The sequence below is a fragment of the Taurulus bubalis genome, assembly GCF_910589615.1.
Source record: "Taurulus bubalis genome assembly, chromosome: 16".
In the NCBI taxonomy this organism is placed as follows: Eukaryota; Metazoa; Chordata; class Actinopteri; order Perciformes; family Cottidae; genus Taurulus; species Taurulus bubalis.
In genome coordinates, this window is record NC_136604.1 from 13,422,014 (window position 1) to 13,437,539 (window position 15,526).

A 15,526-nucleotide genomic window follows, 5' to 3' on the forward strand; every position below is an offset into this window, starting at 1 on the left:
ACCAAACTTAAACATTATGAGCAGCTTATTCCTGGTCTTTGAATGAAAAAGTATTTTTCAAAGACAGACTCTCATCACTTATCACAAACAAATAGAAACATTATTTTGGCTCGCTTTGGCAGAGGTTGGAGAAAGGTTTTATTAATTTAGTCTGGATTTTATAAACATACAGCTTTTTTACCTCAGATGATCTTTATCTGTGAGGAAATTAAAATATAGATTAAACCAACAAATAAATTATCGGATTCATGTGTCATCTCTAGGTGAGCTGGTGGTCTTTGGAGCCTTGGCACGTAATGTCCTTAGCCTGTCACATCATGTTTGAACAATGGATCTGGCTGACATTCTGGCAGACAGGCAATGTCTCTATTTTATTGGTAAATGCTTTGACTTATCCTTTTACTGAAAGTGTTCTCCAAGTTCAGCTGACCAATAATAACGTGCCAACAGCAAAAACACCCTCTCTGAAGCATATAAAGGAAGCAGCCTGTCATTTCTCTCTATCACGGACTCGATCCCATCCAACGGTGCAGATCAACTCCAGCCAACACAACAACCCTCGTCCTGCTCCTTTGACAGAGAGAGACATCAACATGCTCCTGTTCCTCTTCTTGTTTGGTCTGGCTCTGGGTGCCGTGGCTCCTTCTGGTGAAGTCAACCAAACCGAGGCGCTGCTGCAATTCAACTACACTGAGGAGCTACTGCAAGTCAACTGTCCCGATTCCTGGGTCAGCTTCACCGACCACTGCTACAAGTATGTCAGCAAACAGATGACCTGGATTGATGCAGAGCTCAACTGTAAGTCACAGGGAGCCAACCTGGTGTCCATCCACAGTCTGAAGGAGCACAGTTTTGTTAGAGCCCTGATCAAGAACTCTGACAATACTGAGGCGCTCACCTGGATCGGACTTAGTGACATTCACAAAGAAGGAACATGGTTGTGGTCTGATGGATCTGCATCCAACTTTTTAAATTGGAACCAAGGAGAACCAAACAACGTTGGTGGAAAAGAACACTGTGTCCAAACCAACTTTAGTGAAGTAAAGAAATGGAACGACACCCCATGTTCTAGAACGTATGCCTCTGTTTGTGTATCTCGTACAATCTTTTATTAATAACTGAGATGTTAAATGTCTGATTGAACATGGTTATTGTTCACTGTCAACATGCATTTGACCTCCAAAATAAAGACACAAAATGTACACTTATATGTGTGTGTGCAGAAGTCATTTCAATAAACTTCACTATCATAAATGCTGAAATCCACACATGTATCTCCAGTGTTTGATCAAAGGGAATATTTCCACTGTTTGAAATAGCCTTGAAATGAAAAACATGTGGTTTTCTGTAAATATATTGTTTTTGTGTCTTACTTTGGGGAACAACACAGGTTTCAACATCATTATAACTACTTAATCCATTTTATATGCACATCTCAAAAATGTACAAAACAGTAAAAGTCTTATAAACCCTAAATAACAGAATACTGAAGACAAAATGTTTCAACATATTTCTAATTTCTAAACTACCTACATGTTGACTTGAGCACGGATAATGAACACCTCTGCATTGTGACTTTCTGAACATACAGTAACACATAGAACTTCCTCAACTCATGTTTCTGTGAGAAAGATAACTGTCTAGACATGACGGCAAAATGTCCACCGTTTCAGTCACAACATCAGTGACAAAAGGAGAAACCACATCACTGATCACATCTCTGCTCCTCAATCTATTCTGAACACCATACAATACTCTGATAAGATGATAAAAGGATGATTTTCCGCTCTAAAATAAATATGGACAGGTGTCAGATACAGTCTGGGTTAGTCAGTCATGGGGAGAAGAAGCAAACAGAAATAGCAAAAGATTGATCCAGCATAGAGCACATTCATACGGGTGAATGAGTCTAAAAGTGGGAGCCCACATCTCATTTGTTCAGCATTTCATGAAAAGTTTATGATTCCGATTATTTTATTGGAAAAGGGACCAAAAAGTTATTCTTGCAAAAGTATAATCAAAACACAAAGTTGAAAACATTCTGAAAAAAAAATTAACAGCCACTTACGCCAGTTATATTTAATTGAAGAGTTATTTGGAATCAATTTGATGCCAGTAAAGTGCACATATTCCTTTCCTGCAATGTTGACTAATGAAAACAGATCAAAAGTGTTAAAAGTTTAAACTATATCTCCCTGAAAACACCCAAAACAGGATGAAAGTTATTGAGGGAGAAGGGCATAACAAGAGAGGAGCAGCGAGAGGAAATGAGAGAAGGAGAAAGGGATGGAGAGGAGACCATTTCCATTTGAAAGACTAATAGATAGATTTGTAGTAATTGTGGACTTTAAGATCAAGAGTTTGTAGTTGCAGTGGAGGGAAAGACAGAAAGGTTTTACAATGTGCCAGCTGGCATGACCTTAGACAAGAAGGGTATGGTGTGTGTGTGTGTGTGTGTGTGTGTGTGTGTGTGTGTGTGTGTGTGTGTGTGTGTGTGTGTGTGTGTGTGTGTGTGCGTGTGTGTGTGTGTGTGTGTGTGTTCAGTGACAGCATTGTTTATGTGATGTTCTATTTGTTGACACTATATGAAATCAAACCTTTCGGGTTACCTTTCATTCAGACTGGTACGGTTAAGGTTGCTCCACCTAAATTACAAACAAAAACATTTTCATACTCATCTCCGTTATAAGTACATATTTTGAAATTTACTTTGAGATTTATTCTTCCACTCCACTACTAGTTAAGATGAAAGGAATTTAACTTACCATTTTCAAAGCATTGAATAGGGATTTGGTTAAACAAAAGAAAAACACAAGAATTTACTTTTTTTAGCCATAATAATTCTGATATTATAAAATGTATGTGCCATCCTACAGCTGTGTCGTAACAGGCAGCCAGTCGGTTTGATATGGAGTCAGTGTACAGTGATGGTTAGAGACTGAACCTTTGGAGAACATTCAAAGACAAAGGAGTTTCAATGCTATTTCCAGTGTGCAGCCTTACTGATGGACCAAACAAACATATTCAACCATGAAACCAAAAGAAAGTGTCAACGTGATTGTTTTCCTCTCCCGCTCTCTGTCAGACCTTGTACAGGTGTGTTTTAGAAGATGTGTATGAGTTCCCCACACTGGAGAAAGACCTGAAGGAGTTCCAGAAACTTCTGCGTCGCAGACAGTAAGTGTGTTTGTCTCTGCACAAGGACTTTGTTCTCTGTGTTGGATATGACTGCCTGTCACTGTGTGTGTTTGTGTGTGTGTGTCTGTGTGTGTCTGTGTTTTTGTTTTTCCATGCCTACCTGCATCCCTCCTCACTTATTTCTGTCTTGCAGCACTGTCGATGACTGTCCTCCAAGCCAAAAGGTAAGCCAGAGAGAGGTGGAGGTTGATTAAAGGGAATATTTACTACATCCATGCTGCATTTGACTGATATCAAAAGTCAAAGTCAAAGTCAGTTTTATTGTCAATTTTGTGCAATGTGCAAACATGCAGAAGATTGATAGTATGTTTCTCTTCTGTCAAACATATAGATAATTGTGCAATGTAATAATAATAATAATATAACCTCACATCTTTAACTTTCAAATTATTTAATTGTAGATATATAAATATAATTGTGGGGTTGGAGTCATTTTTTCCAAACCAGTCAAAGTAACAAGTTCCTGATGATGTCAGCCTATGTTAAGTAACAATCCCAGCATTTAAATGAGTCATTCAGGCAACGGCTTTGAGTAAAACCACATGAATAGTATTTCTTTTCTAGATTAAAAAAGGATCAATTGCAGGTATTGTTTGACTGGAGAGGTTTTGATACGACTTGGTACTGGGATATTTCTGCCCTATTTCAGCCCATAGAGTCTCAACTGTAATAATCACATCTGAGCTGAATGGGTATTGATACAGATGTTATCAGCACATCACTATACTCAATGAAGTATAAATACAGTATTATACATCTCTATGTTTTTTCTGCTCTCCATCAGAGTAAACAAATGTATCAGCAGTTGAGTTTGAAGGAAAACAGTATGCAGCTCAGAAGTCCACCGACTGATACTCGAGAGGGTGAGTAGCAAACACAAACACACTCGTACGCAACACAAAACACACTGCCTTCTACTGTACATAATTATGCATAATGTCAGACTGTGAGTTTTAATTTCACTGTACAAATGCAAATTGCTTAAACTACAGTGTGTTTTGTTGTTGTTGTTTTGCTTGAGTACTTGACAAAAATGAACTCAAGTCTCTGTAAATACTTGAGTTTTTTCTCTGCTCTTGCTTCATTATGGCTTTACAGTATTTCATTGTTTCTGTTTTAGCCATTTAAAGTGTTGCATAAACACAATTACAGTATATGAACAGTACATCCACTGACCTACGACCATTTCTATTTATCTTTCAGTCATTTGTTGCGTGCATGTGAGCGCTGACTCCTACATGAGTGTCCACACACACCCCTCACTGGAGGCCCATGAAATGCTAAGAATTGTGGGTCTGAAGATGGACCGAGCAGAAGAAGACATGGTGCTTGCTGTGGCGTCGCACACTGGAGGTAAACATACAAACACGCAAAGAAATGCATTGTTTAATTTAATTTTTAAACATCTGGAGGGAGATAGATCTCATGTCAGACTTTTATTTGTTGATTTCTCATTTTAAAGTGAAAAGCATTCGTAGAACCTCGTGTGCTCATTGCAGAGAAGAAATACAGGAAAATCAAAGAGTTATGATTAACGGTTTAATTAAAGTTCAAATGGTGATACAGTGTACATATACTCAGCTGAGGGTCTCCGAGCTTCCGCTCCACAGACCGTTCCTGTCTCGCTTCAGCTCGAAGACCTCGAACAGGAATCTACAATCTGGTTTTAACATCCCAGCTCATTCTCCTCATTGGTTCAAATCTACGGCATGCGATTGGCTAAAAGTCCCACAGGGGCGGAGTCTCTCTTTGGCACGGGTTTTGAAAATGGCTCCATAACATTCATGTTTTCCGGTACCTAAAGTCCTCACTCCGCCCTCCTGTGTTTGCTCACGCAATATTTGACCAAGAAGGATTTGTTATTCAGTTCTATATGTTACAACTTATGAGAATCTTACTTCAGCCTACAGTCATCCTTCCCCAGAAACCTTTCATCTCGGCTGGCTCGAATCCCCCTCCAGTTCCTTATCTCGTGTCATAAACCACAGGACGAACCACAGGTGGTCCATTCTCTTTGTTCTTTAAGACCAAATGCTCCTTTGTAAAACCCTCAACCACTGTCTGTGTGTAAATGACCTCTGCACTCTGCAGTACAGAGTTCATGTGACCTCAGCAAACTAGTGACTCTGTCCCCTGATAAACAATAATCTATCTTAAGCATTGCAATGTATACATGGACATCATTACACAGTAATAAAGTGACCTTCATATAGATACAATTACAAATCCCTTATAATAATATCCCTTATTAATTATCATATTTTATGCATTGCAATGTACACATAAACAACTTATTTTACATAGATGTGCAAGTCCAAATGTGACAAACTAAGCTTAAAAAACACTACAAAAGTATGCAGATGATTATGTTATTGTTAGTCAGCTCCAGGAAAATCAGAATCAGAATCAGAATCAGAAACCGTTTATTGCCAGGAATGTTTACACAAACGAGAAATTTTGCTAGGCCGAAGGTGCATACATTAGACATGAGACGTTAGACGAGACAAACAACAATCAACAATCAACAATCAACGACAACAACAGTGCAATGGGTATTAAATTAAGTATAAGATAAAGTGCTCAGACAAACAGATAACGTTAATGCAAGTGTATGTTAAAATGACATGTGTGTTTAAGTTAAAGTGTATGTTAAAGTCACATGTGTTTAAGTTAAAAAGTGTGTGTTAAGTGGCATGAGTGTTTAAATACAAAGTGTGCAGGGGTGTGACCGGTAAGAAGAAAGAAAAGAAAGATGAATGGGTCAGACTGTGGAATGTGTGCAATCTTACAAATATCTCGGGACATACACTCACCTAAAGGATTATTAGAAACACCTGTTCAATTTCTCATTAATGCAATTATCTAATCAACCAATCACATGGCAGTTGCTTCAATGCATTTAGGGGTGTGGTCCTGGTCAAGACAATCTCCTGAACTCCAAACTGAATGTCAGAATGGGAAAGAAAGGTGATTTAAGCAATTTTCAGCGTGGCATGGTTGTTGGTGCCAGACGGGCCGGTCTGAGTATTTCACAATCTGCTCAGTTACTGGGATTTTCACGCACAACCATTTCTAGGGTTTACAAAGAATGGTGTGAAAAGGGAAAAACATCCAGTATGCAGCAGTCCTGTGGGCGAAAATGCCTTGTTGATGCTAGAGGTCAGAGGAGAATGGGCCGACTGATTCAAGCTGATAGAAGAGCAACTTTGACTGAAATAACCACTCGTTACAACCGAGGTATGCAGCAAAGCATTTGTGAAGCCACAACACGCACAACCTTGAGGCGGATGGGCTACAACAGCAGAAGACCCCACCGGGTACCACTCATCTCCACTACAAATAGGAAAAAGAGGCTACAATTGGCAAGAGCTCACCAAAATTGGACAGTTGAAGACTGGAAAAATGTTGCCTGGTCTGATGAGTCTCGATTTCTGTTGAGACATTGTGCATCCCACAAATCTCCATCAACTGCAAGATGCTATCCTATCAATATGGGCCAACATTTCTAAAGAATGCTTTCAGCACCTTGTTGAATCAATGCCACGTAGAATTAAGGCAGTTCTGAAGGCGAAAGGGGGTCAAACACAGTATTAGTATGGTGTTCCTAATAATCCTTTAGGTGAGTGTATATCGACTCAAAACTGAACTTTCAAGACAACTGTGAAGCTGTGTGCAAAAAAGGGGCACCAGCGTTTGTTTTGTTTAAGGAAACTGTCCTACTTTCACATCGACAAAACATTGATGACCTTATTTTATCGTGCTATTATTGAAATGGTCTGGCAGGCTGATTGGTGAGTCACAACTTAGCCCAGAGTCCCTGTACACCAGAAAATTACAACAGATAACTGGCTCCATTTTAAAGGAAGACTCCCACCCTTTGCATAGGGAATTTCAGTTTGTCCCCTCTAGACGCAGATATTTAGTACCACGGTGTAGCCATCACGCAGGTGAACAAATCATAATTATAAGCAGCACTGATCTGGAGCTTGGAGTACTTTTATCATGTTTGTCTGGTTGTCTGTGTTTGTTGTAATGTATGTCGAGATGGATGCCTCATTTTCTGCTGTTAATCACAGCAAACCAAGTCTACCTACGGGTACTAATAAAGTAACCAAACCAAACCAAAAAAATATTGTAAATAGACAGCTCATGTGTGTGCATACAATACTGTATTTGTTGTGTCTTTCTATGTGCTAGCTTAACTTTCCTTTGTGTGTGCAGCCTCCTTTAACGGACAGTGCTGAGCTAAGCAAGAGGCCGGTGCGACTCCTTGGTATAAACACCTGGGATGTGGCAGCTGCTCTCACACACCTGGACTGGAGCCTCTTCAAATCCATCCACAAGGTATACACACACACACACACACACACACACACACACACACACACACACACACACACACAAAATATGCATGTGATGTGTGAGATTACTGGAACATAAGTTTGTGACTCGTATCTGCACCCTTCCTAGTGACCAATGGCGTTCGACAAGGTGGAATGCTATCTCCTGCTCTTTTCAATCTGTACATGGATGACCTTTCCAAAAAGTTAAAAGGGTGTAAGACATGGAGTATGGTGGGGGAAACTCTTATTAACCATCTGATATATGCTGAGGACTTAGTGGTCCTGTCTCCTTATAGCGCTGGGTTACAGCAACTGCTCAGAGTCTGCTCAAGTTATGGGCTGCACTATGACATCACATTCAACTCTAAAAAGAGTGTTGTCATGATTGCTAAAACAAAAGAAGATCAGAAGCTACAGTTTCCCTCATTTTTTATGGGACACCAGCAGCTGAATGTGCTGCACAAAGTCACATATTTGGGTCACATTATTAGGGATGACTTAATTGATGATGATGATGTGCAGCGGCAGTGTTGCAAACTTTATGCACAAGCCAATATGCTGGCACGTACATTTTTTATGTGCACAGAAGATGTTCAAACTGTTCTCTTTAGAGCCTACTGTACTCTCCTCTATACAGCACACCTGTGGTGCAGGTACAGCAGAGCAAAAATTAAAAAGATTCAGGTGGCATATAATGATGCTTTTAGAATCTTGCTAAAACCTCCCAGATGGGCAAGTGCAAGTCACATGTTTGTGACTCATAATGTTCCCACTCTTCATGCTTTTTTGAGGAATTTCATGTACAAATTTAAATGTCGACTGGATGAATCTGAAAATGTAATTATAAAAGCCTTGACCAAGCCAACACAAAGTGATACAAGGTATTTTTATTGTCTCTGGAAGCATTCGAACAAGTGTCTGTATGTTTTTAACCACGAGTGACTTTTTAACTAATGATTATACCTGTGTCCTTGTATTGTAGTGTGTTTTATATATTGTTGTTGTTCTGTTTGTTGTTATATGGACTTACAAGTCTGAAATAAAAGCAATATATGGAAGCATTAAAGATGCAAATGCTCTGCAACACTTGCTGGATCATGAAGACAGAAAGTCTTCTTGCAGCTCAGCGGCTGAATAATTGTTGTGAAAATGAAGCATAACACAGAGGAAGAGATCCAGGCTGCATCTTACTCATTATGTTGATGTGTTTTTTACTTTCTCAAATGCTTCTTTTCTTTTTTTTTTATGATTGTTAATGGATTGTTTGAGGAGTGTTTGACTGTTGGACAGACAAAACAAGCATTATCAAGATGTCACCTTGGGCTCTAAAAATGAGACCAGCTATTTTGGGCATTCCTCTAAAACGCTTGATGTCTTTCACTCACACTCTCCCTCCCTCCACATGCAGCAAGAGCTCGCTTACTACACCCTCAGCCGTATTCCTGGTACCGGCCACACGGTGGCGCTCTGTGCTGCTCCAGCGCTGTAACGAGGTCCAGCAGTGGGTCATGTCCTAGGTGCTCATGTGTGTCACTCAACAAGAGAGTGCAGCTGCTTAAGAAGTTCATCAAGATCGCAGCTCAGTAAGATCACACAGCTACACCTTCTCAGAAATATACACAAATAAAAGTCCATCAATCAAACACATTAAGATGTCTATGCACTGTGTTATATTTGTTTTACATTTTTGTGTGTCTGTAGTTGTAAAGCCCAAAGAAATTTGAACTCTGCATTTGCCATCATCATGGGTTTAAACACAGCATCTGTCAGCCGACTCAACCAAACCTGGGAGGTGAGTGTTAGTATTGCTGCGTTTAGTGTATTTATAGAAGTGCTTTAAACTGGATTCTGACCAAACCCCTTCCTTTCAGAAATGTCCAGGGAGTCTTTCTCAGAGTTGGAGCTCATCACGATGAAACTTACTCAACAGAGATGTAAACAGATGCAAAACTAGAAATACGTTCCTCTTATTTTGACTTGATAACCTCTCACACACACACACACACACACACACACACACACACACACACACACACACACACACACACACACACACACACACACACACACACACACACACACACACACTTTATTTTGTTGAATGAACCAATGATGAAACACTTGTCCTGATATCACATTCATCCATGAGGGTAATAAGACCTTCCACGGCAACCTGGTCAACTTTGAGAAACTGGTAAATTGAGTCGTTTCTAAAAAAGTCTTAAAAGATCATTGAAATTAGATGAGTGAAGCGATTGTTTGAATTGTTATCTAGTTACTACATTCAACAAGACAAGTTGCGTCAACAGATGACTGATTGATCACATTAATAGTAGATGCAGTCATTTATAGCTCTCTGTTGCAGTTTGCCTTTAATCCACCCATTTACACATAGATGTTAGCATGCTAAGATGCAAAGATGATGGCTAAACCAAAGGGACTTATTTGCAGTTCAGTGTCTTGCCCAAGGGTTCTTTGTGGACTGGGGATCTAACTGTCAACCCAGATATTGGCATCATATGTTTGCTTCACAGTGATTAATCAGAACAGAATTGTGCCTAAAAGAAATAGAAACTTTCCCATTGTTTTATTTTTTGTACTGATAAAACAAAAGATGTGTGAGGAAAAAAACTCACCACTGCACAGCAGGACAGACAGGTTGAAGTTTGATAGCCGCAAGTTGAACACACATGTTGCTCAATATGGAGTGTGCATTTAAAATACCAGGGAAGCCCAAGTATGTGTATTATGTAGCCAGTCACCAGACATTACATTTAGCTGACGCTTTTATCCAAAGCGACTTACATTTTTGCTCTATACACCGTAGACACAGCAAGGGGGAGCAATTAGAGGTTAAGTGTCTTGCTCATCGACGTGGACTAGCGGAGCCCGGGATCGAATCACCAATCCTCTGATTGAAAGACTCATGCTAACCACTGAGCCACAGTTGTCCCAGACAAAGGAACCACTGTGTTATTTGTATTAATGAACAGATGTACCATTGCATTGCTTTAAATGTTGCCAACTTTAACTCAAATCACTCCTGGGTGGAAGTAGGAGAAAGACATTGAAACAAGATCATTTACAGAGATCAAGCTCTGTTTTGCTATGGTTCTCTGCTAACTTTCACCTCAATCACTGTTGCATGTTTACAGTTGTATTGCCAGTATAAAAAAAAGGTCAAAGGGTCAGGTGGCGAAAGGCTGAGGTAGCATGTTTGTCTCATTTTTAATAAAAAACTTCTGAGTTGTTGTTTATATTTATAGTAAATAGAGCTGCAAGGATAAGTGGACTATTTGATCGACGGAGAAATAATCTGCAACTATTTTTTAGTCGTCGGTCAGTGATTCTTTTTGCAAAATTCTCCGAAAATGCAGTTTTCAGCCTCTCAAATGTGGAGATTACCTGCTTTTCCCCCTGTTTTAAATAATATTTAAGTTGATATCTAAAGACATCACCTTGGATTTTGAGAAAATGGGATGGACTTTTTTATTATTATAATTTTTTATTTTATAGACCAAGTGATTAATCAAGAAAATAATCAGGAGATCAATCAATAATGAAAATCATCTTAGTTGCAGTCGTTAGTAGTAATATAAGTGCTATGGTGCATTAAACATTTGATTGTTACTGTTTGGTATTGCACTGATGCAACATATCTCTCCTAAACCAACAGCATATGATCGCAGACACAGTGAGAATGATTCGCCACTGCCAAAGCGACCAGCCAGGTGAGTCTTCTCCATCTGAGTGAACTCTGTTGAAAGGCTGACCTCCAGGGGCTCTCCAGGCTCCTTCCTCTTGTGAAAAACTGTTCATTTTGAATGAAGTATTGATGCTCGGCTCTATTCATTGTGAGGAATCTGACGCCACCTGATGCTGAGTTTGTGTACTGCACCTGTTCCATTCAGTTCTCTCTTACAGTTTCTAAGCAACCATTTCCAGACTTTTCTTTTACTGTCTTTATATGGCCATAATACAGTCTGTGTTTGTACCAAATGTGTGTGAATGTGTGTGTTCTCCTGCAGTGAAAACTCTTATGTGCGACTAATTGTGCGTGTTTTGTGTCGGTCTCTTAGGCAACGAGGTAATTGGGGTCGACAGTGCGGAGGTGAGGGCGAGCGTTCATTACCTGCACATTATCGACAATCAACAGACGCTTTTCGAGCTGTCACACAAGCTGGAGCCACGTGCTTAAAGACAGACGCACACAAACCCTCGCAGATGCACAAACAAACACACCGGACACAGTGGAAATTCCAACACCGAGTATGTGTGACATGGAGAATGCTTTTCACGTCATAATCCCACACACTGACACATACACTGCAACAAAGTCACACCACCAGCCGGGGGTGCCAAGTGGACAATAAGGTGCCATGAAGACAGAGATGCCGGGTCTCTCTTCTAGTTGGAACAGTATCTATTGGACTGCATAGTTTTGCTATTGTGATATGTTTTGGGTTATTTATGAGCCTGTTTCGCAGGTGGAATGTTTCTTTATTTCTGTTTTTCAAGTCTCGCCCCCTGGAGGCCGACAAGGACTTAACAGCCTCTTCATCAGTTACAAACACAAAACAATCCGTAGACGAGTTAAATGTGTTTATTAGCTGATGGTCACAATCTTCCCCATCACTGGTCTCATATAATTTCATCTGCATACCACATACCTGCCTTGTGATGCATGTATATTCAGGATACATGCCATAGTTATTTAGGTGTATGATGTGGAGCTTTTTTTCTGGTTATTGTGTTGTAGCATATTATTTAAAGCAACCAGGGCTGGAGAAGTGCAACACGTTAACATACCGACATATTTTTACCTTTTCTCACTGAGGTTTTTACCTAAAAATATGCAGCCTCAGTGAGGGACAAAAGGTGCAACGTCAACAGTGTCTGGCATGTGAAGGAGGCTTTGTGAGAGGTTTCTATTGACTGACTGATGTTGGAAACACTGTAGCGCTTCTGAACGTGCCAGAGTTCATAAACTGTTGATGATGAGTGAATGTTTTTTGTTCTCCTTTACGTTTTAGAGTCCTGGTTGACACTCCTCATGCGCTCTTCTCTCTAATGTTTGTGTGAACAGATTAGGATCATTTTACATTGTATATAATATGGACCTATTTATTTTTCAGTGCCAAATGTCACACCGAGTCCTGCAGTATAGATAAACTGTTGATCTTTTTACCACAGAATTTTATTTCCTTGGTTGAGCCCTGGAATGACGTCTGATCTGTTGTCATGTAAAAAATATCACTTCATTCAGAAGTTGTCTTGTGTAAACTGTCTGGTAAAACCAACACAGGGTGTGGACAGAATAATGGAAGCAGAAAGGCACAGACCGTTATAGTAAGACTGACTCGCTCCGTCTCAGCTTTGGTTCACAGAACAATTTCACTCCTAACATCCTTTCTGAACCAAACAGATCCTTATAAACAGCTTCAGTCACTCCAGAGGTACATTTCTGCTGAGGAAACATCCAAAGGCAAATAAATCCTAAATGTTCTGTAGCTGTCCTGTAGCAGCCAAACTCTTCAGGGCGTTGACTTGTTGTTTCACTGCTTGTAAGATACATCGTCTCATTTTGAAGATTATTTCTGTGAAACCAAGTCAGTGATTCTTTGACTGCTAAAGCTGATAAATCAGAGCCATGGTCTGTTCATATTCAGTGTCATAGAAAGGCCATGTGGTAGTTATTTTTTACTGTTAACCTGTACATGACGCACACATGCGCAAATACACCTCTGCTCATTGTGTTTAAAAAGCAGAATAATTGTGCTATATTACTTATTTATTGTAATATATTGTTTATGTATGTATTTTTGAGGTGACAAAAGTTCATGTGCCATGTTCAGAGGTTCATGTGTCAGTTCATTCTTGAGAAGACACTAAACCAACAGGAAGGTGTACTTAGTGTTTTATCGGCCGTAGTCATGACTGAGTAAAGTTAAGTTTTTTTAAAGCAATGTTCTTTAAAACCTGTTTGCATGTTGATTTTTCACTGGCTCATTTATGTTGTTTGTTTTCGTCCTAAAAGTGTTTTTTCATGTCTATTCCAGTCTCTATGCAATACATAAATATTGGAAAAGCAGCTGCAACACAAGAGCACTGCCTCTCCAGCCTCTAAATATTGTCTCACTGAGGCTTTTTAGGGGTGAAGTGCAATAAAGTAGAACGATTTGTCCCACAAGTATTCATCATCATATCAACAGAAAACTAAGATTATATGAATCAAATGGACAGGGAAGAGCTGTGAATTTAGACCATCATTGATTCATTACGAAACACCAGTCAAAGATGATCTTGAGGGTTTAAACTGAATTCAAGCGTTATGAGCAGCTTTGTCCTTGTCTTTGCATGAAAAAGTATTTTTCAAAGACAGACTCTCATCACTTATCACTGACAAAAAGAAACATTCTTCTAGTTTGCTTTGGCGAAGATTGGAGAAAGGCTTTATTAAAAACCTTTAATTAGTCTGGATTTTAAAAACGCACAACTTTTTTTTTTTTTACCTCAGATGGTCTTTATCTGTGAAGAAATGAAAATGTAATTAAAACAACAAAATTACACTTTGGAAAGTCTTTGAATAAATTATTGGATTCATGTATCATCTCTGGGTGAGCTGGTGGTCTTTGGAGCCTTGGCACGTAATGTCCTTGGCCTGTCACATTATGTTTGAACAATGGATCTGGCTGACATTTTATGTGACATCTCTGGGTGAGCTTGCCTTTCTTTGGCTTTTGTTCAGATACTGTGTGGTTGTGTAAAAGTGCATTTGACCGTTGATATCACACCAACAGTGCAGACATCCTCTGTGAAGCATATCAAATAAGGTTGTGCTGCATACAACATGCAAACATAAAGCACATGGTCTTATCATATCACCTGATGCTGAGAAGACCTTTGATCAGGTAGAGTACTTGTTTGGTGTCATTCTGATCTTGGGGAGTGCTTCAGTATGGTTTTCTTGTGTTTCTCTGTCTTTGGCTCTCCTGCCGTGTCCCCTGTTGGTCTCTCTGTGTTTGTGTGTGTTGTTCCTGACCTGCTGTCCACCTGGATCCCTGTTCCCTTGAGCACCTGCCAGCAATCATTTCGCCACCTCTCCACTGTTTAAACTGCGGCTCTTCTCGTGCCAAATTGTTATGGTGACCACAGCATAAAGCATGTCACTCATGGTCGCTCTGACTTGTCACTGTTTCATTTACTCGACCTTAACCTGTTTCCTTGTATCTCCAGGATCATTTCCCTTTGATTCTCTGCCTGTCTCAACTACCATAACCCGAGCTGTCACACTACCCACGCTCTCACTCTTATCAGCCTGTTTTTCTACCTTCTGCCTCCGCTGCTCCTTCTCAACCTCTTACCATCTTCATTGCACTTTGTACCTGCAATACATTCTGAATGTATTCTACACTGTGGGTCTGTATCTGCATTGTATCCACCAATTACTGATTGTAACAGGGAAGGTTTTAGTCTAAATATTGTCCCACTGAGGCTTTTTGTGGTGAAGTGCAATAAAGTAGAACTATTTGTATCTATAAGTATTCATCATCAAATCAACAATAAACTAAGATTATATGAATCAAATGGACAGGGAAGAGCTGTGATTTTAGACCATCATTGATTCATTACGAAACAGAAGTCAAAGAAGATCTTGAGGGTTTAAACCAAACTTAAACATTATGAGCAGCTTATTCCTGGTCTTTGAATGAAAAAGTATTTTTCAAAGACAGACTCTCATCACTTATCACTAACAAATAGAAACATTATTTTGGCTCGATTTGGCAGAGGTTGGAGAAAGGTTTTATTAATTTAGTCTGGATTTTACAAACATACAGCTTTTTTACCTCAGATGATCTTTATCTGTGAGGAAATTAAAATATAAATTAAACCAACAAATAAATTATCGGATTCATGTGTCATCTCTAGGTGAGCTGGTGGTCTTTGGAGCCTTGGCACGTAATGTCCTTGGCCTGTCACATCAT

General features: G+C 39.6%; 1 protein-coding gene and 1 pseudogene across 2 annotated transcripts; both read left to right on the forward strand.

The window, feature by feature from the left end:
• Window positions 1-593: 593 nt before the first annotated feature.
• LOC306748458 (lactose-binding lectin l-2-like) lies at window positions 594-1,115 on the forward strand (the record flags this gene model as incomplete). Its single annotated transcript, XM_079231628.1, has 1 exon — window positions 594-1,115. One exon carries the CDS (start codon window positions 594-596, stop codon window positions 1,113-1,115), a length of 522 nt encoding a protein of 173 aa, XP_079087754.1.
• Window positions 1,116-2,414: 1,299 nt separating this feature from the next.
• On the forward strand, window positions 2,415-11,758 carry LOC306748460 (rap guanine nucleotide exchange factor 5-like; annotated as a pseudogene). Its single transcript has 11 exons — window positions 2,415-2,438; window positions 3,086-3,177; window positions 3,332-3,362; window positions 3,983-4,061; window positions 4,402-4,523; window positions 7,420-7,542; window positions 8,950-9,124; window positions 9,243-9,333; window positions 9,676-9,735; window positions 11,218-11,272; window positions 11,621-11,758. The product of its transcript is annotated as a rap guanine nucleotide exchange factor 5-like (transcript).
• Window positions 11,759-15,526: the final 3,768 nt, after the last annotated feature.